This window comes from Lichenostomus cassidix, chromosome 1Aa (assembly GCF_008360975.1).
Source record: "Lichenostomus cassidix isolate B80296 chromosome 1Aa, HeHo_3.0, whole genome shotgun sequence".
NCBI lineage: Eukaryota > Metazoa > Chordata > Aves > Passeriformes > Meliphagidae > Lichenostomus > Lichenostomus cassidix.
The window spans coordinates 12,119,456-12,147,226 of record NC_139480.1 but is presented as its reverse complement, the minus strand read 5'-3'; the positions used below and the strand labels follow the sequence as shown (position 1 = coordinate 12,147,226).

The window sequence follows — 27,771 nt, the reverse complement described above, 5'->3', positions numbered from 1 at the left end:
TATTTTTCCATAGTAAGGCAATAGCAGAGCAATGTTCCTTTCTTTGCTGTTGCATCAGTTGTCTATACAGATAACAGGCTATGGACACGAAAATCTGCCAGTGCACACAGGCAGGAGTGTCCATGCATTTAATTTTTCCAGTTCACTAATTTGTCTGAGCTTGGTTTAGGCAACGGGAATTTGAGTGATTCAGATAGTACCATAGCATGTTCCATTTAACTGTTTACAAAAAAACTTTATAAAATCAGAACGAGTTGGACATGATAAAGGGAAAATCATGATGTTTCGTTCTTTTTATATGCTTTTTTAGCCCCTAATTCATAGAAAACCGATTGACAAATAAATGTAATCCCTTGTGTGTATTAATCATAGTCAGCTAACCTTTATATCTCTTCAGGTGTCTTTATCTCTTTTTAGATAATGTTTACAAATGTGTTTGTGGATTTTTAGGTCATTATTGGCACAGGAGTTTCAGCTGGAATGAATCTGACTGAGTCATACAAAGTGGATATTGTTGGGAGTATTCCTCAAGGGTAGGGGTGATACATTCTTATTAAAACTGTGCTTCTTCTGTATTGCATTTAACTTTTTAATGTAATTTATAAATATTAATTTCATCTCCAAGGTTAAGTGCACCAGCAGTTCCTGAGATTCAGCTCATCCCAGCAATATTTGTGGATGCAGTAGCAATAGCAATAGTTGGATTTTCCATGGCAGTATCAATGGCCAAGATCTTTGCCCTTAAACATGGTTACACCATCGACGGAAATCAGGTAAAAGTAGTGGCGTTGCTTTGCTGAAGATTCTCAGTAGCAGCTTTGCTACATTGTTAAATTAGAGTGGGATATTGTCAAAAAAAAGTGGTTTTTTAATAGTGGCATCAGACCAGATTTTTCACACTACACTTTTAAAGACCAGAAATTACTTTGTTCTTGTTCTGGCTATGTTTAAATAACCAATTTCACTTTTAGCTTCATTTGGGGAACGTGCTTCTGCTATACTTGGACATATGTTCAAATATTAATTGTTGAGACAGGCAGTATAAGCTACAATTGGGTTGCTTATTCTGTACAATGAAGTTGCTAGAAAGCACTGTAAATAAAATGTGGTTGTTTATATCTGTGGATAGCTCCAGCTTGGTACACCTGCTGGGTATAACTGCCTTTGGGTTTTTTGTTCTATTGTTTAACACAGGAACTTATTGCCTTGGGAATTTGCAACTCTGTGGGGTCATTTTTCCAAACCTTTTCAATCACTTGCTCCATGTCTCGGAGTCTTGTTCAGGAAAGCACTGGTGGAAGAACTCAGGTATGTAAAATACCCAAATATTGAGTCAAACAAAGTTTACTCTTTAGAGCTCCAAAACTAAAGTCTGAAGCTTATCTAGATGACTATATTTCTCTGCCTGGGCCAGAAGAAATAACTGGAGTTTCCCATGTTTCAAATCCTGACTGGGATAGGATAGAAAGCAGCATGACAGGCAAAATAGGTGAACTGAATGGAAGGAGTCAAAAGTCATTTGAACAGCAGCCTTGTTGAAAGCACAAGAAATTAGCTAGTCAGTAACATTTCCCCTTGGGGACACTTACAAATAATCTCTGGCTTCTTTTGTTCAGATTGCAGGTGCACTCTCTGCAGTTATGGTTCTGTTGGTAATTGTGGCTATTGGATACCTTTTTGAACCACTTCCACAGGTAAGGGAGTTTTGTTTGTTAGGCATTGCACTGATGGTGAGCAGAGGCTCATGAGTATTGCTTAAACTTGAGATTGTGGCAGATACTAGCAACTGTGTTGTTAGTAAACAACACAGTTAGGCTTTGATCCAGAAGCATTTAAATTTTGTATACATTTTTGCTCTAACTTAGCCTAGAAATAAATAGTTTTGAACGATCCAGCATGCCTTTTGTTGTTGTTTTTAGAATTGGATATCCTGGACTTTGTCTTTAGAACATAAGAATACCTTCTAGCAATTCCCCTTTAGAATTGTTTAGGTTGGAAAAGATCTTTGAGATCATAGAGTCCAGCTGTTAACCCAGCACTGCCAAGCCCACCAGTGAATCATGTCCCTAAGTACCACATCTGCTTGTTTTAAATATCCCCAGGGATGGTGACTCAACACTTCCTGGGTAGCCTGTGCCAGTTCTTGACAAACATTTTCATGAAGAAACTTCTCCTCATATCCAATCTAAACCTCCCATGGTACAGCTTGAGGTGATTTCCTCTCATTCTGTCACCTTTTACTTGGGAAGAGAGTCCAATCCCCGCCTGGCTACAACCTCTTTCCAAGCAGTTGTAGAGACTGATAAGCTCTCCCCTGAGCCTTCTTTTCTCCAGACTCAACACCCCCAGCTCTTCCAGCTGCTCCTCATCAGACTTGTGCTCCAGACCCTTCCCCAGCTCTGTTCTCTTCTCTAGACTTGCTCCAGCCCATCAGTGTCTTTTCTTGTAGTGAGAGGCCCAAAATTGAGCACAGGATTTGCACTGTGGCCTCACCAGCACAGAGTACAGAGGGACAATCACTGCCCTCGTCCTACTGGCCATATTTGATTGCAGCATAAGAGTTCTGGGTTGAGGTTAAAAAGTTGAAAGAAAGTCACAGCTTGGCTGGTAGAGGGCTGGGGCTGGGTAATGGCTCAGCATAATGAGTGGGGTTTGCTGCAGTTTGTACTTATTTGTATAAAAATATATTTATGTCAATAAGTATATTTCTGACTTTAAAAAAAACTGTTTCTGGTGATGTGCAAAGGATGATACACAATTCCTGTTTCTTGTTACAGGAATTTGACCTTGGGTTACAACTATGTGACTGTTGCAGGAATTGTCTCAGTATATTGTAGAGAAACATGAATTAGAGATTATAGTCTACTTCTTCAGGCACTGTAAGTGCAGCAGCATGAAGTGTAGGAACATGGTTCCTCTTGCTAGGAAAGGGTAAATCAAACTGTACTGAACTGGTTTGCCTTTTCTGCAGCTGCAGTAAAAGCACATATACACTGAACTACCTGAAAAGTTGTGGGTTTTTAAAAAGAACATTTGTTCAGTGGACTGTAAAGCACAGATATAGTTATTTGTGATACTTTGAATTTCTTACGTGGCCTTGGGTTTATTTTTCTTCTGAAAATTGCATTTGTATAATGTTCTTAGACAGTGCTAGCTGCAATTGTCATGGTGAACCTGAAGGGAATGTTTAAACAGTTTGGAGACATCATGCACTTCTGGAGAACCAGTAAGATTGAGCTGGTGAGTATTGCACAGCTCAGTGCATATACTTTACTATATTAAATTTGTTGCTATCCCCAAAACAGCGTAGAAACTGATCAAGGAGCTATAAATTAGTGTTGTATTGCAGATGAACATAAGACAGGGAGCTGTAAGTACCCTGGGAGAGTGATCTGTTGGACACAAGAATATTTTTGTTGTTGTTCAACACTCTTGTAACTCAGGTTGGAAGTGGTTTGGTTGCAGTAAAAGCAAAGCTCTGGCAGCTTTTCTGCAGGAACTGCACTGAAGGCTGTGGAAATGTCTGAGAAGAATTTGAAAAACAAGTAACAAAGAAAACCACTTGAAGATATTTGCCATCTTTTGAGACAAACAAAAAGCCTGTCTGGAGTGGGCCAGAACTAAGGGTGTATTGGAGGGAACATTTTGGTGGCATTTCTCTCCTGGATGAACTGGCTGATTGAACTGAGTTAGAGCTGCAGGCCTTGAATATTTGGTTTTTTTATCCTAAGGTATTTGGAGTCTGATGATGGTGGAACAGGACTTAATGCATTAATTAATATGTGACAGTTTGTCAGATGTTAGAGTGCCTTGAGCTTTTACGCCCTGCTGAAAGGTTAAGGCAATTCCCATCTGCCCTCATGATGGATCACATTATAGCCTATTCCTGATCAGAAGTGATGCATCGGTTTTGAGGTTGGGTTATGCTGTTGGTTTTGTTGTTAACAGGAAAGAATGCATAATAATTCAGACCTTTTCTTTGTTTTAGGCCATCTGGGTGGTAGCTTTTGTGGCTTCTCTTTTCCTGGGACTAGACTATGGTTTGCTTACTGCAGTAACATTTGCAATGATAACTGTTATTTACAGAACACAAAGGTCAGATTTCTTCTTTATCAAAATTAGTGTTTGCTGATCTTCTATGTGGTTTTGTTTGTTTAAGGGGTGCAAATAAGCAGAAGTCCATTCCACCCTCTTCAACTGCATGCTGTACAGAATTTGCTTCCTAATACAGGTCATGCCCTTTGGCTCTGATCCAGGGTTCATGTTTTCTTTTTCTGAGAATAAAATTTTTCTTTTGAGAACAAAATTTTTAGAGGGCATGAACTTGCACTCTCAGTAATAAACAGAAGATTTTTCATTTCTCATTGTGGTTAATCTTCTTGTTTATTTTCTTTTAATGCCTAGAGTTTAGAACTTTAAATCTTCTTGCTACCAGTTTCAGTACATGATTATGTTTTGTGTGCACTAATTGTCACAGACAAGCTGAAGTTGTGTCAGGTTATCACTAGATGAATACTTAAGTATTTTAAAAGAAAGTTCTAATTTGTCAAAAAAATTGTGGCTGCTCTTCTAGTTTTCAAGTCGCTTCTCCCCATTCAAAGTGACAAAGCTCTTACTGTGTAGCTTTTCGGGTCTACAGTGAAATTGTTTCTTGCATGTGTGGGTAGGAGTGCCATGTGAGGCATCTGGGCTCAAGGCCTGGGACATGCAGGTAGAAACTCTGTAAGAGTCTCGGTTTCATCTGCGTTGGAATGAAAGCAAATTGTGAGATTTCCACTCTGCATAAATAGAGCATTTTTCTGCCATCTCTGTACAGTTTTATTCTTGCAAACAGAACAGTAATGTACTTAGCTGTCACAGTGCTTGTGAGTTGGGAATATTCATCTTCTTAGGCATTGTCCTGGGAGCAAAGTGGCTCTTTCAAATCACAGCATATCTTCTGCCAGTATGAGTTTCCATTATTTGCAAGACAGTCAATGGAATTGCACCAGGTGGTGCTGCAGAGAATTTGCCCTGTACTTTTGCATGTTTTGACTCACGGTTTTCAGAAAATGATAACATTTCAGTGCGAAACTTATGAAAGAAACAAACTTTCTTTTCATTGTGTTCTGCCATAAACTGCTTACTGCATTTAACCATGTTTAGATAAGCCTGTACCAGACAGACCTTGCAGAAGGACTATTAAAAATAAGTTTCAGTCTCTGTTGAGCACTCACTTTTCCCCTTTACAAGTGATAATATTGAAATATTTGTTTCCTTTCTCTCTAGCCCTCAGTACAGAATCCTTGGTCGTATTCCTAACACTGACATCTACTGTGATGTGGAAGAGTACGAAGAGGTAGGAAGATGTTTTTCTGCATGGAGGAGTTTCATACAGTGGAGCAAAGACACCTGTGGTGATTTGCAGCTTTGCCCTACCACACTGCACATGCAGTGCTGTCTGCTGAGCATTCACCTGTGTTGAAAGGAAAAAAATAAATTTAGGTTTAAGAGTAGAAGCTGCTTTGTTAAAAATTCGAGCTCTTTGTCCTGCACATACTTTTCACCAGGAAGTGATGAAAAGTATTTTTTATATTTTTCCATTGCCCTAGTTTGCACAAAATGATAAAATGTTTAGGGATACCACTGCTAAACCTGCTGTGTGCACAAGTGCATACACCAGGCCACCTTCTTTATTTGAGTGGGAGTATTGCATGGAATCCATGGAACCAGGATCCAAACTTGTATGTTCTTCAGAATTGCACAAACTGTTCAAAGCAGCACCCCACCCATCCCCTGCTCATTAAATATACATGATTAATGGCACAATTGCTCACCATGCACTTACCTTCTCATAAATGCCATTTTGTTCACCAAAAGCTGATGAAAGCATTACATTTTGTCAGTGCAATGGATATAAACATGCTGTACTTATTCCCAAACAGCAGCTACAATTTTCTGCACGCTCTGCCGTGTTCTCAGAGATGCTGCTATAAAAGCTACATCCCCCTTTACTGAGGAACCAGTTTGTAAAAACCTATGGAAAAAGATGATACAGTTCTGCTTTAAATATGATTCAAAGCAGGAGTAAAGGTGCACACATTTACATCTGTATGCAGAAGAGAGGAGGCTCCTTTTCTGTTAAACTGAATGCAGTCAGCATTTCCTCCTGGGTAAAGGTGGGATTGGCAGCATATGGCAGGCTGGGTCTCTGCTGCTGGCCAGGTCATTTGCATGCAAAATGTCAGAGTTCAGCCTGTTTAAAGATGACTGCATTTAAAGTAAGGGAAAATAGTGAATACCAGGACTTGTCTGGATAGATCTGGATAAAATCAAAGATTTGAAAGGTTGGTATTTTTTGTACCTGGGGAGTCAAGAAAGAAAAAGAGAGAAAAAAGGAAGTCATTATGCCTGTAGAAATGGAGGCTGAAAGGAAGCAATTCTAAGTCTGCATGATTTCCTCATGGTAATACCAGCTGTAGACAGCAACATCAGAGAACTGCAACTATTTAGTTCTTTTTTTATGGCTGTACCTTTTGTCAGAGTAAAGGAGAAATGTTACCAGGCTCGACAGTGTGCAGTATTACACTGGGAAAGGGGAGGTTCTGCTCTCCTGGTTGCCTTTGCTCATTACAGTGCCAACCTTCTTTATTTGGCACGTGCTGGGAGCCATCCAGGGTTGGCTGTCACTGCTGCATGTTTGTGTGTCTAGTGCTTTTATTCTGTTTAACTGTGCACATGTTATATTTCCCTTAGGTTAAAGAAAATCCTGGAATAAAAATATTTCAAGCTAATACATCACTTTATTTTGCTAATAGTGAGTCATATACAAGTGCTCTGAAGAAAAAGGTGAGTAAAGTAAACTCTTTCATGTCTGTGTCCTGAAAATTCAAACTGATTCCTCTGAAACGTGCCCATCTTTCATCTCCTTTTGTGTAGCCCCTAGAAAAGACTTTCTTTGCCTGTGGCCCCTGGTGATCTGTAAAACACAAGAAGGTGACCCTCCAGCCAGCTAGAAATTATCTTAGAAAGCAACAGCATGGTGGAAAGGAATAAACAGACAAAGCATAGCTTCATATTGACTGCTTGTGAATGGAAAGGGGTGGGTGCAGAGCACAAACTGGGCAAACTCTTCTTCTGCAGGGAACTAGTTGCTGAACTGAAAACAAAATGGGAAGAAATGTTTCCTTGTTGGGTGACTAATTTTACTGGGAGTGTTTACGTGGGATATTGTGGGCTTTTAGTGCCTCTCATGGGCAACAGATCACCTGCACAGAGTGTGCCTCACTGCCTGTGTCACCTGTGGTTTCACTGGGTGGCAGTGGCAACAGCAGAACTGCCTGACCCAGTGACAATTGCACTGTACTAACTTCTGAAAAATTTTTCTGTAGCTCCCATGGCGAGTCTTGTGCAAAACAGGTGGGTGGTACTTGCCCTCACAAAGCAAGATATTCGTGATTACTGCCCAAATGCACTTCTCTCCCCTTTGCTCTCTGCACTCCAATCAGCATTTGGTTCAAACACGACACTCTCTGATTTCAAGAAAAGAATGAAATGCATCTTTCCCTCATATTGTTAACACAGTGCTTGCCAAGATTATTCCTTCTTTATACTGTTCTCTCCCCCACCAAGGGAAGCTGGAAAATGCAGGCTTGTCTAAAATTATGGCAGTGATTAGTTCAACAAATTACTCCAGTGCCATCCTAACAAGCTGGATCTCCTCTGATCGTGCTTTCCTCTCCTGACAGACCGGAGTGGACCCTGCTGCCATACTAGCAGCGAGGAGAAAAGCCCAGAAACGCCATGCCAGGGAGATAAAGGCAGCAAATGAGCACAGAAAGAAAGCTGTGCTGAAGCTCGTGAGCTCTTCGGTAAATATTTACCTCTGCTTCATCAGCTTACAGGCTGCTCTCAGGTGCTGCCTCTCGTGTTTTATACAAGGGGCAGAGCTGCTCATGGGGCAGGGCTTAGGGAGCAAGTGCTGTGCAGTGGGGACAGGTGACTGAAGGAACAGTGTAAGGATCAGAGGCTCTCTGCTGGATTGGGTAATTGTGTTGCACCTTGATTGCATTCAGGTAGCACAGAGTGGCACAGACCCTCTCCACACTGTCAGGCTGTCTCAGCAGTGATGGTGGCAGAAATCAAAAGGGACCCTGCCTCTGCCCCTCCTCACACACTTGGAATAACCATGTAGAAATAAGATATAATAAAGTTAATTCAAATTAGCAGCCCCTGTAATAAGAAGGTGCCATCCCCTCTGCTAATCCTGGCATGGCCAAGTGGGTCAGATACACTGAGAAGGGTTATTTGGGACATGCTTGTGCTTTTATGCATGTTTAATTCACCCCCATGGTGGGAGCTGGTGTGTGATTTTACCATGAGAAACCTAAAAAGGCCTAACCTGAGAGCCTGATTGGTGTTGCTTATTTTGAAAATACAGGCCTTGATGGGATCAGCAGGGATAAGGCAAGGAGAAGGAGTAAAACTGTGTCAGTAAAAATGAACAGGTGTCAGTGTTTGAAGGAAATGGGTAATTCAGTCCTGAGATAACAGCTTTAAGCTGCTTGTGTGCAGCTGTAGAAAGGCTGGGCAGAAGAGAACAAACCTTGATATACACAAGATATGAAAATATGTGTGCATGTCAAGCCAGTTTCTGTAGTGACCAGGAGCTGTGCACCTTCTAAAGGCTTAGAGAACACCTGAGTGAGGGGAGGAAAGGGATTTACATTGAAAAAAGCACTGACTGCCTTTAAGCTTTATTTATCTTTTCTCCCAGACTAACGACGTAGAAGCAAGTGTAAAACATGAGATAGCAAGCGATGACTTACCTGTGAATGGAAAGTTTGCAGATTCTAGTGTACAAGACATGTCTCCTGATGAGCATGAGCATTTTGTGGAGCCCAAAACAAACATTCATTCTTTAATTCTGGATTTCACCCCGGTGAACTTTGTGGATTCAGTTGGAGCAAAAACCCTAAAATCAGTAAGTAGGGGCTTTTTCCTCCAGAAAAATGCATAGAAAAGTTTTCAGGTACCTAATAAAGAATTCTGTCAGCATGAGACACAACTTCCTGCTCAAATACAATCCAATATCTCACCTAATCACTGGTTTAATTCTGTAAGTTTTAACTGAATACTGGGGAATGGGGACTGTGCAGGTTTCACATATTTTGCTTCCAGAACTGTGATGTGTATGATGATATATTATCTGCATTTAATGTCATCTTAACTCTGTTGCAGATTATAAAAGAGTACAAAGAAGTTGGGGTCAATGTCTGCATTGCCAGCTGTAATGGTGAGTGGAGTTTTTTTTCTTCTTTTTTGTGAGCTTTATGGGAGAGATTGTGTTTTACCTCTTTCCCTCTGCTCCCAAATTTTCTTCTGCCAGTAGTAACTCGGTAGCATCAGCGCTTCACATAAAATTGGATTTGAGGAAAAGCAAGCCCATATGCATTTGTCTTAACTTTACTGAAAGGAGAGCACTGATGCAACAAGCTTTATGAGAACTGGATCCTGCTCCCATTTCTTCCAGCTGGCAAGTTGTGAATGCCACACCAAATTTTGTATCTTGAACTTCTTGTGGTACTGTAATAAGGAGAAAAGCCTGAAATATTCCAATATCCACTATTTGGAATTGTAGCATCTTGTGCCAAGAATATGCCTCTGTCTATATCTGGATAAGAGAATTACCTGTTTGGAGTGGAAGTAGCATGTGATCCACCTGGCTATTTCAAATTTTTTAGTAGTAACAAGTAAGAGAACAAGTTGTCATCTTCTTCCTGGGATGCCGTTGTCTTCCATCTTTGTACTCACGTGTATGCACTGATGCTGTGTTTGGTTTTGTTTTGTAGGCCCTGTCATGCATGAGCTGACAAGACTGAATTTTTTTGATAAAACCGTAACAAGAGAGTTGCTGTTTCACAGTATTCATGATGCTGTCCTTGCTTGCCAAGTGAAAGATGGGTCTGCAGCACAGGCTGACTCGGACCTCTAAAGAGTGGCATGGAGCAGAATGGAAGCCAGATTTCTGCTGATGGAGAGACTCTTTCTGAATATTTAATTTGCACAGTTTGAAGAGAGCCTGAGGCTGTTTGTATCTACGGGTATAGGGTGGTGCTTATTTTTTGTAGGAAGAGTGGATGAGGAAATGGAAGCCTTCATGCTCTTGAATTCTTTCCTTCAATCAGGGTATAGCCTTCCAATAATACACAAGCACAAAATTATGCAAGAAAAGAAAATTCAGTGTATTCTGCTGCAATCAGAATCTGGTGGACAAGGTGACATTCCTATTCCTGTTGAGAAAATGGGCACTTTAACTCACTACAACTGGGATCTTGCAGGAGGTAACTGTTCTGCAAGTGCAATGCACTGTACCAGTGTCTTTAAAGAACTTTCTTAGGTGTCTTTTAAAGCCTGATGTCAACATCTGCACACAACAGATTTGTACAATTTATAACAATCTGCCAGCTGGATTAATGAATTCACACTGGTGGCATTTAGCTGCTGCTGTTTTTAAACCTGGATGGTACAGTTATTTTTTAAAAAATACCTAATCTGTCTCAGCTATACTCAATTCTTCATTTTTGCTCTAAGTGAACTTCAAGTCAGAAACTCTTTGTTTAATTATTACATTATCAGAAAGGTACTTGCACTGCCAAAACCTGGTTAGGCTTTCTAGAAGAGAACACTGGATTTTAAGCTAAACTTAATTTAGTTTCAGAGTTTGAAGACAAAAGTGGTTTAAGGCAGGAGTGAAGCCTGTTTAAATTAAGAACTGATACCCTATGTGCAGTCTCTTAAGCTGGAATGAAAATTAAAAAAAGGTCTAAAGTCTCAGTGGTCCAAAAAAAAAAAAAAAGTACTTTTCTGTTACCCACCTTCCTCCCAGTAATGCTGCTTCTGTCTCAGCTTTTAAGTGGTTTGAGAAATACAGTTCAATAGAATTCAAAAATAATAATATGTTTGGGTTTTTTAAAACAGTAGTGTAGGGTTTCTTTTTCTGTTGTCAGCCTGGCCACTGTGGTACAGCCTCATGTCAGGTATGAGATGAAAATATGGAAATGGAAATCAGGCAAAATAAATCTTCAATGCCCCTGTTTCCCTTACAACTGTCACTCTGAAGCTCAGCAGAGGCTGGAACCTAGAAGTGTTTCTCCGTAGGTTATTTTGACAGCACAGGGCAAGTGGGGCATCAGTGACAATTCATTCAGCACCCTCAAATCACAGCTCCTGTGCATAAGGAATTCAGTTGCCTTCCTCACCTCTGATCACAGAATGTAATACTCTTATTTTACTTCAGGCTCTGTTGCAATTAGGGCTTGCTTCAGGTAAACTGTTTCCCAAGAACCAGGGAGGTCAGGGAAGATGCTTCATTTCCTCAGACTCCCCTGCCAATAGGGATGAGAAGCTTTCTGCATCAGAAATTGCTGCTTAGCTGGAGTTCAAAGGATGAAGTGCATGCATGTCAAGACATTGTGTGTGCTTATTTAAACAACTTTCGGTACATTTTATAATGTTAACTAGTTCAACAAGCCTTTGTATCAACATACAGTATATTTTTCTACTTCCAGCTTGTCGCAGCTTCAGTTTATAACTCTGTAGTCTCTTCAGTTCACATTGAAATCCTGTCAACTTCCAAAATAAAGTGATGTCACTTGTCAAAATTTTTCAGTATGTCTTGGTGAGCCTGTGTATGAGAAGCAAGCTGAGGACCCGATACAAGTGTCTGATGCCAAGGGATGGGCCAGGAAAGGTTTCCACCTCCAGGCAGGTCTTCCCTGCTGTGCTGGTTCCTGCTCCTCACTCCTGGCATCCCCATGATGCCCTCTCCTTGCAGGCCTCACAGGGATACAACTAAAGCTTAATCTCCATCCTGACAGTAACAGCTGCACTTCCTGGGGAGCTCCTGAAATGCTGGACTGAGAACCTTTGCCCAAGCAAGTCCCACATCCCAGACCATGCAGAACAAGAACTGCTGCAACTCCCCAGCAGTGCTGGTAACTCATCCCATAGAACAAAATCTGGCAGCTTTTGCTCATCTTTCCCTGTGCTTTGCTGCCACCAGCTGAAGCACTGCTTCCTCCTGGCAGCCTGAGCCACCCCCTGAAAAGGGAACCCACTTCCTCTTCACTGCACTGATTAACAGACCTTAATGATCAGGGTCATGTTCCTCTCCCTCTCCCCTCCTTTTTTTGGCAAAAGTACTGATGATAATTCAGGATACCTAGAAAGATCCAAACTCTTTTTACATACTTCACTTATCCTTTTCAAGTAGAAGCTACATTTGACTTCAAGTGCTGCACATGGTAAACAGAGATGCTGGCAGTGATGCTTTCTGAAAATGAGAAACATTCTGTCCCACCAATAAACTGGCATCCCTCCCTAAAATGTTCTTCCTGAAATGACACATAAGTATTGAGATTTCCCAAGTTTCCATATCAAGATACTGACACCAACCAAAATCCTAACCCAGTCCATGTGCTGCATATTCTCTCCCTATTGCACACACTTCCTCTTTCATAAAAAACAGAAGTGGCTTCATAATTTAAGCTTGATAAATTGATGGTCTGATTTTGATGCAACTGACAATAAAACTTCTCTCACTTCCAAGACAAAGCAGTTCACAAAAGCATATTTTCCCTCCGGTATTTCTTCAAGCTCTTCCACCTCTTCCCCTCAAAGCAGCACTTTAATGCGACACTGGGAAAAAAAAGGAAAATGAAAGACTTGTTTTTCGTTGACCACACCCAGCTCTACAGGCACAGGTCAGATGAACGAGGATTAAACTTTCAATGCTGCCTAAGGCCAACAACTCCCAGCCACTGCCCAGCTATGGAGCACCTGGACCCTGTCAGGGTCATCCTCTGTGTGTAGCATCATCTCAGACAATTCATACACTGTAACAAAATGCTCACCACTAGACTGATGTCAAACTCTTTTTAGAGCAGGATCAGGGAAGAGGAAATCTTCCTTCCCATAGCACTAAGAAATTACACCTTCTTCCTCCCTGGCTACTGTAACCTGAGATATCTTCCCTGGAGCAGCAACACTCCAGTGGTGTAGAACACTCAAAATGAACACCCACCTACTCTTCTGAACACTTTATTTATTTCTAGCTTCCAAGAACAAAACATAAATCACTACACTTGGATTTTTGTTCCACAGAAAGTTAAAGAGAAACAGAACACTCCCTGGTATTAGTTGTAGGTCATGTAGCGGGGGGTAGCACTGAATTTGGCATATGACTTGATGACTTTGTTCACTGCCTCCAGGAAATCCTTCTCAGTGGCGATTTTCCTGCGCGCTCGGATAGCAAACATTCCTGCCTCTGTGCACACACTGCGGATCTCAGCACCTGGGAAAGACAGGGACAAACAACTCAACCCTGACTGCCAGGGGACATGGAGAATATGTAAAATTGTTTAAATCAATAAATGCATTCAGCTCACCTGTGCTATTAGGACACAGCCGAGCCAACAGCTCAAATCTGATGTCCCTCTCCACACTCATCGAGCGAGCGTGGATCTTGAAGATGTGAGTTCGGCCCTGAAGGAAAGAGAGCACAGAAGTGTTCATGGCATGAAAAGAGGTGATGACTCCAGCCTGCAACTGTCCATGTCCACAGCATGGGCAAATGGAAAACACATCTTGTATTTGCTGCCCAATTATGGTTTCCCATGCCTGGAATGGAATGTGTAAGTGCACATGATACTAAACTAAGAAAGTAACTTCAAAAAGAGCTTTCATCATAGAAATGCTCTCTCAAAAGAGCCAAACAAAACACTTTCCAATTTCCAAACTAGATCGTGGATCTGGTTAACGGATTTTTTATCTGCTGAGGCAGGAACATACAGTGATTACAGCTGTTTACCATGGATTCTCAGCCAGGGGTGGAATCTGCACAGTGTGGGAAAACCTCTGGCACAATTTTAATTCCCCATGTAGTTTCACATAACTTAAGAGTGCTGCTTTTGCTAATTCTCATAAACTTCCAGACAAGGATGCCCAAATAGAAGAAACAGCCTGGTATCAGAACAGACTTGGCTGCGGAATAAGGAGCTCTCACCTCAAGATCAGGCAGGCTGAACTCTATCTTCCTGTCCAGCCTGCCAGGCCTCATCAGTGCTGGGTCCAGAGTGTCAGGTCTGTTTGTGGCCATCAGCACCTTGATGTTGCCCCGGGGGTCAAACCCATCCAGCTGGTTGATGAGCTCCAGCATCGTGCGCTGCACCTCGTTGTCACCCCCAGCCCCATCATCGAAACGAGCACCTGAAGAGGAGACACACGAGTTTCACTGAGGGAGAGGAACCTCCAGGCCATAGACACAGAGGTGTCACAGCAGCTGCAACACAGGACACCTCAGAGAATGATTTTAAATTGCATAAAAGTATTTGTGATCAGTTAAAAAGGTGTGAGGGGGTTATCTGGGTGATACACTTCAAACCAAGAGTGAGTGCTGGAACCTGTCAGTTAAACTAAATCCTGGATCTTCATCCTTAACACAGAAGGGCCTCTATCTCCCTCCCTAACAACTGGCCAAGCTGCTGGAATTTACAAATGTAGTTCATTTGTTTTGCCTCCCCTCAACCAAAATCATCCTTCTCCCTTGTCTATGTAAAAACTGTTCTACTTTCAAAGGACCTAAGCATTTTCTTTAAGAAAAAAGAATAATGTTCAGAAAGTAATAAAGACTTGGAGCATAGTCCAGAAGCTGAAAGAGTTTAAGCTAACAGTATTTTTTGCAAACAAAATACAGAGATTCTTCACTTGAGTTCGAATAATCTGGGTGTTCCAATGTGCTAAAATGGCTTCCCATCTGGGCTACACTACATAAACCACTTCCTGACAGCTTCCTGGGCGTGGGGTGTGCTGGGACTAGTTTTGCTAACTCAGTATTTACAAGCACTTTTCTTGAAATGCAGCAATCCAAATAAAGAACTGCAAGAAAACCTGGAAGCTCTCACATAAGATTAGAACTGTAGCTATTACAAACCTACCTCCAATGGCATCAATCTCATCAAAGAATATAAGACAAGCTTTTTTAGTTCTGGCCATTTCAAAGAGTTCACGAACCATACGAGCTCCCTGAAAGCAAAATATCAAGATTTTGTTAGACACTGGAGACACATTACAGAAAAACTATCACAATCAAGCTTTTCATGCTTCCAAAATGCAAAACTATTTTTATTTGTTCACCTATATAATGGGACATTCATAAAGCCTAAAGCAATTAATAAAGGAGAGAAAAATTACTGCTCTTAAACTCAGAAGTACAGATAAAGTAATCTACCTCAGGGCCAAGTGAAAAATAAATGGCAGAGTTGGGAGCAGAATCCTAATCCCAGAGTACTCCTGAACCGCAGACTGAACTCTGCACTACAAAATCCCTTTTGTCAGTGAGACCAAACCTCAGGTCCTGTCACCACTGCCTCACCTACAGAGATTTGTCTGACAGCTCCTTCCCCCTGCACCTGCAGCTTCCAAGTACATCCATCCCTCATCCCCACTGTGGTGCTGGCTGCCCACAAGTGAAATTTGCAAAACCCTCCACACTCCATCAAGTACTTGCTCTTACCTCTCCCACGTATTTCTGCACCAGCTCAGATCCAATCACTCTGATGAAGCAGGCATCAGTCCTGTTAGCAACAGCACGGGCACAGAGAGTTTTGCCTGTGCCAGGTGGCCCGAACAAAAGCACTCCTTTGGGAGGCTCAATTCCAAGGTTCACAAATCTTTCAGGCTGTAATGGAGGGAGACAGAAGGGAAAGTGCAAATTAAAGATTATGCGCATCACAGCATATATGCAAATTAAGGAATTCATTAATGAAGAGCAGTGTAAACGAGGCCGGGCTTGATTTCACTTGTTAAAACCAGACTCCTTCTCACTCTGTTGTTTACACTCAGTGATGTTGTCTTTTCTTGCTCTTTCAGATGCTAACACATGACCAGAATACAGGCAAAAGTTTCAATCTGGAGGTTACTTACATGAAGCAGAGGGGTTTCAACCACCTCTCTCAGCTTTTCAATCTGCTCTTTACAGCCACCAACATCACTGTAAGTGACATCAGGTTTTTCTTCTACCTGCACAACAAAGAGGTGAGTAAGCAGTTACCAGCCTGATGCTGCAAATCTCTCCAGGCTTTCAACAGCCCACAACAAAATCCAGCTAAAGGAATCACAATCACAAGACAAAGCTATGTCAAGGTAAGTAAAGCAACTCTCACTTGCATCATGGTGACTGTGGGATCAATCTTTGGAGGCAAGGGGATGTGGATTTGGTACTTGTTTCTGTCGACCCTGGTGAGAAAGCATGAAGACTATTATTTTAACACTGGTTAAATAAAGTGTTATGTAGAAACAACTCTGTAAATGAGAAGTTGAATTCTTGAACTGTTCTTTTCTCCATCAAGAGAGCCCAGCCCTGAAAGCTAATAGTCAGGTAGGCCAGATACTGGAATTCTTTCTGCAGAAAATATTAAGGCTTCCAAAACTACTAATTCCAAAGTATTTTGAAAATAAATTTCAAAATATCCCACAGAGCTAATTGGCAAAATACTGATTCTAAAAGTAACAGGTTTTACCTCCTCGGTGAACATTTCCTGGCTGCCCTGTGTGCAACCACAGAGTTACACAAAGGGCAGAGCCTACTCAGGCTCCCAGAAAGCTGGCACCCAAACTGAAAGGTTTCAGTCCAGGGCACATGGCTTTTGTCAAAATAAAATCAGAACAAAAGATTCCAGCAGAGCATACAGGTGAGTTACTGTCTTCCAAGAGAAAAGACACATTAGTGTTGTAATTTCAACTGCTGCAAACAGGAAATGAGGGCTGTTGACATGTCAAACTACGATATGAAACAACTCAAAGAAAGCTTCAGTCTGCAGGAAGACTCACAAGAACACAAAGACTTTGCATACCCAACTCTCATGCCTTCCTCTATGTCAGTAGGTGCCACCTGGTCACTGAGATCCACCACGAACTTGGCAAATTGCTTGACATTGATAATGTACTTGGGATCCTCAGAGTCTGCATTGATGATCTTCGTGCATCTAACACAGAAACACAATTACACCTCCAGGCAGACAAACTGTTTGTTATCTGCATAAACATCCAGAGAGTCACACTTTCCAACCATAGGAGAATAGCTGCTGTACTTATGATTACATCATTATAGCATCACACAGTAACTGCAGGAATAAGTACAAGTATGAAGTACATAACCCATAATCATAGTTCCTTTATGATTGAGTGCTAAAAAACACTTTGAATAAGCACAACATGAGAACTTTATTTCTTAAAGGAAGTCCACGCATAAGCTATAAATCAGATTTTTAACACTACGGAGCTCTACTGGAAGGAGAAGAGTGCACCCACCTTGCAACTTGCAATGGCTGCTCACTTTGGAGAGTTTGTTTATCTGCAGCCAGATCCCAAAGGGCAGGAGGAGCCAGGCCAGTGTCAGATTCCTTGATTCCTGTGTGCAGCACAAACAAGCTGAAGAGGAAGCAGCTAACTGGGATGTCAGCCATCCTTCCTACACCAAAACCTTAGCGATAACCCTGCAGGAAACTCTTTGAGAGACCTCCAAAACTCATGCACACACATATCTTTGATGGACTTCCTAAAAAACAAGTTTCCTAAAGGAAGAGCCTGTGTGACCATGCCAGCTGAACATTCAAATCCCAGCCTGGCCACTCTCTAACTCAATTTTGCAGGGTGAGGATGATTACAGCAGGACACAGATATCACTGATAATGGATGGATATCTACATTTCACTAAAGGAGTGAAACTCTCAAGTGCTTTCACTGAGGGAAAGCTCCAGTGTAAGGTATCAGAAGCTAAAGGATTCACACACGTGACAAGCCCTATAAATCTTCCAAAACATGGACATAACAAGTACCACTTCCATGATGTATTTAAAAGAATCAAAATTATTTTAGAAGAGAAACTGTGGTCCTCGTGGCAGAACTGAGAGCCACGACAGGATTAGCAATGGGGTAAAAACCATACAAAGAAAAATTTGGAAACAAATTCATTCTTATTGTTATTGATTTTAACCCAGCTGATTTGAGATGCTAACTGCTCTTATAAACATGTCTTCATTACATAAGGACTAGTACCACTACTTCATGATCTATTGTCAGAAAGGGGCTTTTGTTTCATGACACTGTTACATGTAAAAACTACAGTTTTGATTAAAAATGTCTTAAACTACAAAATTACAAAATCAGATGTACAGATTAGTCCTGCCCAATCAAAAAAAACAAAACAAAACAAAAATCACCTACTACGCAAAAATCTCTTGTTACCAAATAAAGAACTGTATTCTTTTGAGAAAAATAACAACAAAAAAACAATGCAGAAGTTGTTTAAAATCAGTTTCTTATAACACTTGTTTTGGTATCTGTTGCTCGTCCATTGAAAGCTATCTAGACACATCAGAACATACCAGTGAGCTCATTGATTTTCTTAAGCAGTTGTTGAATATCATCTTCCACTTGCTTGATCTGCCTTGAGTACGTGCTCTGGCCCTGGAAAAGGAGTATCATGTAGATTTCATAACTCAAATTATCTCATGTTTAGGAAAAATGACAAGACTTGCTCAGCATCAAGATGTTCAATAGACTGTCTTGGTAAACAGCCAACTATTGATTACAGCCAAAAAAGACAGAATTAACTTCCAGTAACAATATTTCTGTTTGCAAAAAGTGAAGTGCAGCTACACAAAACTGACCAACTGTGAAAGTGGAAATTTTCCACATTTGTAAACTTCAAGGATTTGTTTTTCTTTTAAACCTGTTCAGCCTTACTTTTTTAAACTATTTTTCCTAAAGTTTAAAAAAGGCTAAGTAAAATCATATATACAGAATTCTGAATGCACTTTCTGAAAACGATCTGTACGAGTGCTTTAATTAACTTACCCAACCTTTCTACCATCTACAGAAGACAGCAGAAATATCAAGGGGCAAATCAGAATTTTTGCTTGTGATAAAATGCTTTATTTTGATGGATCTGACTAACACAGGCATATCCACACCTGGATGTGCTTTACAAGATCTCCTTTGTAAACCACTGGCAACAAAAAAGGAAGCCACAATGGGTACAAGCCGTATTTTAGAGCTTTGTAAAGAAGTCTTGGTGTCAACAAAATTCAGACTTCTGCCAAACATACCTATGCTGCAAGTTTAATCTCTCAAGAGTTCTTTCACAGACCAACTGTACTTCCCAGCAGAAAGGGTAGATTAGCATTTTAAGCCTTATTGTCTGTGGAAAATGCCTCCCAACGTTATGTTCTTTTAACATGATGGCTGAAAGCAAGTCAACTTGATGGCAGTAGAGGTCTTAAAATCACTTTTTGTATAAACCAAGAAAACTGGCTAGTGACAAAGCCCTAGTAAAGCCCTGGTTGTAAGACCCCTATGGCAATCAGCAATGACATACAAAACAAAAACAGAAGAAAAAAATCCTTAATTAATTCCAAGTTAACAAACCAAATGGATTATTTTTAGTGTCACAGGTTGGGGCCTTCTTGTTGTAAAGTGAAAAGGGAGAAAAGATTTTGACAGAAGAGAAGAACATTAGGAGAAGCAGAGTTACTATCTGCTTCCCAAGTGCACACCCCTCCACCCCTCCTCCCCTCCTCCTCCACTATATTCCCCCCAGGAACTGCTTTTTGTCTTTAACACTCCCACATGTGTGCTACTTACATATGTTTTCAGCAAGGCAATATCTCCTTCATCGAGAGCTGAAACAAGACAGGAGAGACTTAGCTTCCAGTTTTAAAGACAAAACCAGCAGCACCAATTCTGCTTCTAACACATCAAAACGTGTATTTTAAAGAGATTCTTTTGAGTTTTCACTTTTCGCTGAACCGAAGTGGAACCAAAAAGCACCAGATACCCAAGAAAAACAAAACAGGGTCCCCAGCTACTCTCTTCAGTCCAAAAACCTGCACCACCCAGAGCTCATAGTAAGCAAGCTACTACAATTCTGCCTCATTCCAAGTAGTTTTCCAGCCTATGACTGTACAAAAAGGGATGGAAGATATCAAAACTTCATCTTTTAAGCTTTTTGTTTCTAGATGTTCAAGAAAGCATCAATGAAAAACTGTCACCACTTTCCACCAGTGATGTCTCTCTTCCAAAAAGCCCAGGGTGAGCAGGGAACAGCAACCAAATCTAAGCTGGTCTGAGTAACGGCACTGTAAACTCCTGGTTTTAATACTGTAAAACAAAAAGCATGGGAAGGGTTGCACTAAATGAGACAAAGTCTGGTCCAAACTCCCCTCTCAAACAGGAAGGTCTACAAAGGTGGCAAATGCATGATGAAATGCTACTCCTGTGTCACACATTGTTATTAACTGCCCTCAAAACAATTTACTTACATTAATATTTATGTTGGGGGTTTTAATCCCTGTAAACTTTCAGCAACTTTCAGCAGAATACATAGGAAGGAGTCTCCTGGTTTAAATCTGCCTTTTACTTGACCTGAACCTGGCATCTAAGACTTCCACTTGAGCACTGCCCCAGAAGAACAAGCAGCACCAGCTGTTCCATGTGTTCAGTTCTGCACAGAGGTGGCTCCAGGGAACCCTCTCCATTAACTAAGAAAAACGTAACTCTGTTACTGTCACCCCCTGCCACACCACTCTCACATCACTTGCCATTTGACAGACATTTAACACCCTCTCTCCCGTCCCATCCCAGTTTCCTCTCTTGTCTAATTCCACTCTCTATGTTTTTAAGACAGATGGAGCCCAAACCACATGGTATTGGTGACCTGGGTGCAGTACATGTTATACAGTATTCTGAGAAGCTTTTGCGTTGATACTTATTTCTTTCCTGACTATTTGTACTGCCCCATTGATTTTTTTTTATAGCTACTAAACACTTTGTTGCTATAATTTAGAAATCTTTCTTGAATGGGAACAGCTCAAAGCTCATCACTGATTACATGTTGCATTGCTCGTGCTTCCAGATTCATTATTAAATATTTACTAACGTGAAACAAAAAGCCACAATAAACTAAAACATGAGGAGCAACCGGCAACTTTCACACTATGCCGGTATCTTGGGACAACTCTGCGGCGCCCTCCAAGCCAGAGAAAGAAATTACCATGGAATCATCACGGTTGGAATAGACTTTCAAGATGATCAAATACAACCATCGACCCAGCACTGCTCCTGTAACCTCGAAAGCACTGAAACACATCACCCAGCGCCAGATCCCGACGCCTCTTAAACTCTTCAGGTATAGGGACTTCAGGTCCTCGGGCAACCCGTTCCAATCTCGGACCACTCGAAAAGTGAAATATTTATTTCTAATATCTAATCTGAATATCCCCTTCTCACTTGTAGGTCATTTCCTCTCTTTCTCTCACTGCAGGCACGGCACAAGAGACCATCTCTTCTGCCTCATCTCACCACGGCTTCCTTTCAGGGAGGTGCAGTTTTATTGTATCCTGTTTTGTTGCGTATTTTAAGTATAAAAGTAAGTTTTAAGACAAAAAACTTTTTTCTCACACGGTGAGGAAATTAAGCATTTTAGGAACCTTTTTCAAGAGAAGCAGATTCAAAAAGCGGATCGTCCCTTCCCCAGCTCCCCTGCCCAGCCCCACACGGTGCTGCTTCTGCTCGCTGCTCGCTCCTTTCGGCACCCTGCCCGCACCGACCGTGCCCTGACCGACCGTGCCCTGACCGACCCTGTCCGCACCGACCGTGCCCTGACCGACCGAACCCTGCCGTCCCTGCCCTGACCGACCCTGCCCGGCCCGTCCCTGCCCTGACCGACCGTGCCCACACCGACCGTGCCCGGACCGACCGTGCCTGACCGACCCTGTCCACACCGACCGTGCCCTGACCGACCCTGCCCACACCGACCCTGCCCGGACCGATCCTGCCCACACCGACCGTGCCGTCCCTCGCCGTCCCCAGCCTCAGCGCCTCAGCCATGTTCCCGCCAGGCCCCACCGGCCCCGCTCCCGGCCCTGCTCCCCACCCCGCCAGCAGCACCGCCCGGGCTCCGCTCAGGGATGGGACAGTCGCGGGGCGGCAGCCGCAGCGTCAAAACGCACATTAGAGACATTTTGGCTCCCTTTTAGTCCGTTTTCCCCCCGCCGCTCCTCCAGCCCCGCCGCTCCCGGCATCGACATGGCTGCCGGCGGCGCCGCCCCGCTCCCGCCCCAGGCGCCGCTCGGAGAGCGTCCCGCAGATCGCCCCTCACCGCGGATGGGTTTGTCCTCCTTCTCCTCCTCCTTGGTTTTCCTCTGGTCGGCTCCCAGGTAATCCGGCATCGCGCCCGCCCGCCTTACGCAGCACCGCGCCGCTTCCGCCCGGAACACAAACCAGGGTGCACCGCGCTCCGCGCTCGGCCATCTCCTTCCCCCCGGCACCGCGGCCGCCGCCGGGGGTTCCGCGCGGCGCCGCCCGTTCACCCCGCGGCCCCGGGCAGCGCCGCCGGTCCCGCTCTGCGGGAGCCGCTCCGGTCGCAGGGGCGGCGCGGGGGCGGCGGGGGAGCGGCGAGGCTCGGGGGACCCCGGCGGGGCCGGCCGGGCCGCTTATGGCGCCGCACGCCGCCGCCGCCCCGGAAGCGCTGCGGGCGCCCCACGCGCCGGTGCCGCGGCAGGCCCAGGCGGCCATGGCGCTGCTGCGCGGCCCCGCGCCGGACGGACAGCGCTCGGCCGTCTGCAGGCCGCTCTCGGCCGGTAGGTACCGCGGGGCCTGCGCCGGGCAAAGGCCGCCCGCCAGCGGCCGCGCGGGGAGCTGGGAAACCGGCCGGTTTGGAAGAACTTTCCTGCTTATTTGACTTTAATTGTCTCCGTCTCGCGTGCTGTGCCTTCCCGGCACCGTTTCAGCAACAAGTGTGGGTTCGCCGCCGGAGGGAGTGGCCTGGGAACGGGGAGCGGGAACGCAGGGAAGATCAATCCGAATTTAATATCGCCGCCGCGATTGTCTCCTCCGTTGCCAATGGGACTGTATTTAATCCCGTTTGACACGTGCGTTGCTTTAACTTGAAAGCACCTTTCGCGATGTGAGAGCACAGAAAGCGTTGGGAGGTCCTGTCTGACGGGCACGTGTGCTGCTCCTTGCACTCTGGTGCTTACGGAGCCAAAGAGAAGAGCTGGTGATCTGTAACCTTGTGTGACGCTGTACTTTTGTGGGCTTTGATGGGGTTTAATTGAAAAAAAAGAAAAAACGTAAACCACAGAAGGTGAAGTTGCTTTTATGTTTTTGCTTATAGCATCAGTACTCTGTCAAGTGGAACCTGTGGGAAGATGGTTTGAAGCATTTATTAAGAGGAGAAACATAAATGTTTCTGCCTCTTTCCAGGAGTTAGAAGATGAGAAGGAACTTTCTGAAGAATCGGGGGATGAAGAACTGCAGCTTGAAGAATATCCTATGTTAAAAACCCTTGACCCAAAGGACTGGAAGGTATTCAGTCAATATGGATTACTGTTAACTGTTTTTGCCCATCAAGGATACCTACCATTCCCAGCTGCTAAAGATTCCCTACCACTATATCTGGGCTGTGAAGGCAAACACATAAGATCTTAGTTTTGAGCTGTTGCTTTTTATTTTACTGCCTGGGAGTGTTAAAAATGTCTCTTCTTCCTGTCACCATCTCCCTTATTCTGGAGTTACATCAGCATGCTTAATACTAAAGACAGCAATTCAGTTTAACAATAACTGAATTTTGTAGTGATTCAATCGAATTTAGATTAAAGCTGCTTGAATTTCTAACAGTGGCTTAATTCATTGATATTGTTATTCGGTAATTATAGTCTTATGAGTCTTATGACAATTGTTCTATAGTCTTTTCCCAATGTTTTTTGAGAGAGGGAAGAATTCTCCCTCTTGTCTTTAAGAGCTGGAAAGGAGAACTGGTTTTCTGCATGTGTTGTGGTGTTTTAGGTTGTATTTATCAGTGTTTTTTAGAGTTTGTGGTCCTTTTCTCTCAGAATCAAGACCATTATGCCGTTCTTGGACTAGGAAATATACGATACAGGGCTACTCAGAAACAAATCAAAGCAGCTCGTAAGTACCTTTCCTTCATAAGCGTTTTTTTTTTTCAGATGTACATAACTGATTTCCATGTGAAAATACCTGCATGTTGTGAACAAGCTTTTTCTGTCACAGGCCTAAAAGTTTCATTTGTGTTGCTTACCAGCCTTCTGAATTCATATCAGAGCTCTGAAATCCAGAGGCCTAAATCTAGGGAATTAAAAAATTTCACGTCTCTGCTTTGTGGCCTGTGTGTTTTGTCAACAGCCTCGAGACTGTAACTTTACATTTCTGTATTTTTGAGTCTGCAGTCAGTCTCAGTGAAGGGCAGAGGAGCAGAGCTTTCCCTGCCCTGTGTGTTCCCAGAGGTTCCCTTGCACCCCCCTGACACATCTGAGCTGCCACGTTACTGCTGCTGAATGCTTTAAAGAAAAGGCTGCTGTTAACAGCCTGATTAGACTGAGTGTGGCTTGGGAATGGAACAGTAGCTTGTGATTTTTCAGGTATTCAAGTAACCAAAAGTTACTTAGGCCACTGAGAAGCTCAGCTTTGTTCTTTGGTCATTTTGCCATTTGAAAACTGCAGAGCTCCTGTGGCAGGATCTCTGGGATGTTACTAAGCCATTAAGAATGAAATTAATTTGTGAGGTTATGTTTCCTTGACATTTTGGGTGAGTAAACAGTAGAACTTGGAAGTGCCAGTGTGCTGCTTAATGATGTCATGGGCCTGTGTTGTAAATCACAGCATGGTTTGGCATGCTTGGCAGCGTGGGACTTGAACGTGAAGGAGCGTGTTGAGGTTCAGAACTCTATTTCAGGAAAGCAGTGTGCTTGACTTTGCAAGGAAGCAAATATTTAGTGGAGGAAGATTTAAAAAGACTCTGAAGATTGTTTAGTAGCCTCTTTGGGATAAGCTGGTGGTGTTGTGAATGAATCTTGCAAACAACTGTGCTGGTGCAAGAAGAATCACTGTCCCCAGATACTTCCAAATGAAAGTGGGTGGAAATTAGGGAATTACCAACTTACACAGGAAATTATGTTGCCCGAGGCAGGTGTTAGTTAACACCACCACTGTGGAGCAGGTGCTGCTGTGGAATAGAGCAGCACCTGTTCTGGTGGGGGTCAGTGGTCTCACTGACCTTCTGAGCATGATCCAGAGCTTCTCTCTTTAGGAGCATGACAGCACTCCATTGTTCCATGGTGCTGTAGAGATGTGAGTCTTTCCCACCAGTGTATACTGTGCTTACCTCTTTCTAAGAAGGATTCTGATTTGTTTCTCAGGCAACAGGGTGCTGTAACTGCATGGTATCTTCTCTCTGGTATTTTAGAGAGAACCAAGAAGGTACAGTCTGTGTTGTATGGCACTATGGCAAGACCTGGCAAAGAAATCAGTCTAAAATCTGGTTTTACCTTTTAAACACCAGGACAACCTTCAGTAGATACTCTGTATGTGCCAGTTGTGCCTTAGGGTTCAAGGCCTGATGAGACAGAGAATTTAACCCAAAGTCTTGTGTGTCTGCTCAGTCTGTAACTGCATGGTATCTTCTCTCTGGTATTTTAGAGAGAACCAAGAAGGTACAGTCTGTGTTGTATGGCACTATGGCAAGACCTGGCAAAGAAATCAGTCTAAAATCTGGTTTTACCTTTTAAACACCAGGACAACCTTCAGTAGATACTCTGTATGTGCCAGTTGTGCCTTAGGGTTCAAGGCCTGATGAGACAGAGAATTTAACCCAAAGTCTTGTGTGTCTGCTCAGTCTTAGCCATGGGAATGTGCAGCAGCAATCACAGGCTCTCGTTTTCTTGCTAAATTTCACTTTGGATTGTGTTTGGAACTTCAGGAAAGGGACAGAATAGAATTTTAATTTTATCTGAGCTATTTTGTTTTTCATTAGAAATAACAAAATTATATTGATTTTTTTATTTTTTCAGTTTTGAAGCTAACTGTACATTTACAGATACTGAAGCACTTTGCTAGGCATAACAGTAGAATAAGTCTCAGAGAGTTCTTTAGACGTTGAGGTGGAGTAGAGAATAGAGTTTCTGAGTTGTGGTTATTTTATGTCCCAGCAAAGGTGAAATAAGTGTAATTCTAACTATGGTGTTAAATCAGAGAAAATTCATTAACTCCTGTTTTCTTCCAGGTTTGACTGTTTGGTTTTTATCTTTATTTAAGTTTCGAATTAGAGAAGTGTCAGTTGGAATTACTGTGTTACTTTGTAGTTTGAAACTGTTTCTGATGAAGCATTTCTAACTTTAATGCATTTATTTGTTAGATAAATCCATGGTTTTGAAACATCATCCAGACAAGCGAAAAGCTGCAGGGGAACAGATAGGAGAAGGTGATAATGACTATTTTACTTGCATAACTAAAGGTAAGCAACTGATCTCTTTTCTTAGATACTCTCTCAATCCACTTGATCATCAGATTTGATGTGCTTTATTAGGATTTTAAGGAATTGTCAATGACTAAACAGCCGAAGTTGTTTTTCCATTTTAGAAAACTGCATCAGTAGATCACATCAGGTATAACTTCCAGTGGGCAGGAGCAGGATGGGAATGGCAGACATTTGGCTGCTGTGCCAGCTGGTGACCAAATGTGACACTTGCAGCAGTGCAAGCACAGATGAACCTCTGGAGGTGGCTCCATACCTGGAATAAACTAGTGAGCCATGGAGCAATTCCCCATAGGCACCAACAGCAGTTGGAAAATCTGAATTCTAATGTGCTTGCTCTGACAACAGAACATGGGTTGATTTGATCTAGGTCATCAGTTTCTTCAGCTGCTCACTTTTCCCACAGATGAGCAAGTGAACTCAATTGAACAACAGTTCCATCTTGCCTGTGGTGGTGGACTTGGCAGTGCAGGATTAATGGCTGGACTCTGATTTTAGAGATCTTTTCCAACTTTAATGATTCTATGATCCAGAACCCCACTGCAGGCCAATTCCAAAACCATAGGGGCTGTTGTAGGTGTATGACATACATCTCCAGAAATGCTTTAGAGCCTGGTTTTTTTGTTTATTTTAAACAAATTATTTTCACTCAATAAGGTTGAAGCAGGAGGAAATCTTGGAATTTGTGTTTCTAAACTTCCTTTTCTGAGTATCTTCTTAGAAATACTAGTTAGTGTGAGATATGTTGTACAAATTGTTTTCAGCCTCCTTTGGAGTTGTCAGAAGGAGGAAAGTTGCCAAAGGAAATTGTTTTTCTGTTGCAGTCCTGTCAGAAACTGTCAGATACCTATGATGAGAACAAACTACACGTGAATTCAGGAATATGCTTTGTGTTCTACATGCATGGAGCAAAATACCGTAGAATCTTCCCTCTTAACTGCTTACAGTCCAAGTTGGGGCTAAACAGAAAGGAAAGCACAAAGTAGCAAAGAAAAGGAATAATGCTACCAGGGAGCACTTTGGAGGAAGGAAATACTGAAATGCAATTGTAGGAAAGGGGGACTTGGAATAGGAGCAAATGGTAGTGAAACAGGGAGGAGAAACTTGGAAAGGTGGGAGTACATAGGCTGGATTCAGAACTTGGTCTGACAAAGGAATGAGAGGGAGATACAGAGCTGGGGGAACTGAGTGTGTGGGAGTAGAACTGGGGATCTTTACATGGAAGGGACATCTCTTAAATTGAAAAGGAACCAATGTGTGTTCACAGAATTTCTTGCATCAGGAACATGGTATGAGGGTTACGGAGGCAGAGGATAATTGGGTCATTTAGAGTATTGGCAGAGTGAAGTCCTTTCCCAGAGGGGACGGGCAGACTGGCAGACAGCAGCTCATTGGTGGCC

At 42.7% G+C, this 27,771-nt stretch overlaps 3 protein-coding genes across 6 annotated transcripts in view; 2 read left to right on the top strand and 1 right to left on the bottom strand.

Annotated features, from left to right (window-relative positions):
• The window catches only part of SLC26A5 (solute carrier family 26 member 5), a 31,747-nt gene extending 20,105 nt beyond the window's left edge, over positions 1 to 11,642 (top strand). For 3 of the 4 annotated variants that reach the window (XM_085040185.1, XM_085040199.1, XM_085040191.1), the window contains 12 exons: positions 451 to 533; positions 626 to 773; positions 1,195 to 1,308; positions 1,617 to 1,694; positions 3,145 to 3,240; positions 3,989 to 4,095; positions 5,269 to 5,338; positions 6,736 to 6,828; positions 7,728 to 7,850; positions 8,756 to 8,962; positions 9,220 to 9,274; positions 9,831 to 11,642. In XM_085040185.1, coding sequence (XP_084896311.1) covers positions 451 to 533; positions 626 to 773; positions 1,195 to 1,308; positions 1,617 to 1,694; positions 3,145 to 3,240; positions 3,989 to 4,095; positions 5,269 to 5,338; positions 6,736 to 6,828; positions 7,728 to 7,850; positions 8,756 to 8,962; positions 9,220 to 9,274; positions 9,831 to 9,973 — 1,317 coding nt within the window. In that variant the 3' untranslated portion in view covers positions 9,974 to 11,642. The remainder of the gene's footprint in view (positions 1 to 450; positions 534 to 625; positions 774 to 1,194; positions 1,309 to 1,616; positions 1,695 to 3,144; positions 3,241 to 3,988; positions 4,096 to 5,268; positions 5,339 to 6,735; positions 6,829 to 7,727; positions 7,851 to 8,755; positions 8,963 to 9,219; positions 9,275 to 9,830) is intronic. The other variant, XM_085040207.1, reaches the window with a different exon arrangement.
• A 1,422-nt stretch (positions 11,643 to 13,064) lies between these two features.
• On the bottom strand, positions 13,065 to 22,386 carry PSMC2 (proteasome 26S subunit, ATPase 2). The gene is made up of 12 exons (XM_085040296.1): positions 22,199 to 22,386; positions 19,684 to 19,721; positions 18,426 to 18,507; positions 17,350 to 17,449; positions 16,893 to 17,024; positions 16,203 to 16,275; positions 15,964 to 16,059; positions 15,554 to 15,718; positions 14,976 to 15,063; positions 14,045 to 14,247; positions 13,428 to 13,524; positions 13,065 to 13,333 (listed from the first exon to the last, which is right to left on the bottom strand). Exons 1-12 carry the CDS (start codon positions 22,266 to 22,268, stop codon positions 13,176 to 13,178), a joined length of 1,302 nt encoding a protein of 433 aa, XP_084896422.1. The 5' UTR covers positions 22,269 to 22,386; the 3' UTR covers positions 13,065 to 13,175.
• A 31-nt stretch (positions 22,387 to 22,417) lies between these two features.
• DNAJC2 (DnaJ heat shock protein family (Hsp40) member C2) overlaps positions 22,418 to 27,771 on the top strand; it is a 16,905-nt gene continuing 11,551 nt past the window's right edge. Inside the window, exons 1-4 of the mRNA XM_085040220.1 lie at positions 22,418 to 22,679; positions 23,216 to 23,406; positions 23,934 to 24,009; positions 26,252 to 26,350. Coding sequence (XP_084896346.1) covers positions 22,535 to 22,679; positions 23,216 to 23,406; positions 23,934 to 24,009; positions 26,252 to 26,350 — 511 coding nt within the window. The 5' untranslated portion in view covers positions 22,418 to 22,534. The remainder of the gene's footprint in view (positions 22,680 to 23,215; positions 23,407 to 23,933; positions 24,010 to 26,251; positions 26,351 to 27,771) is intronic.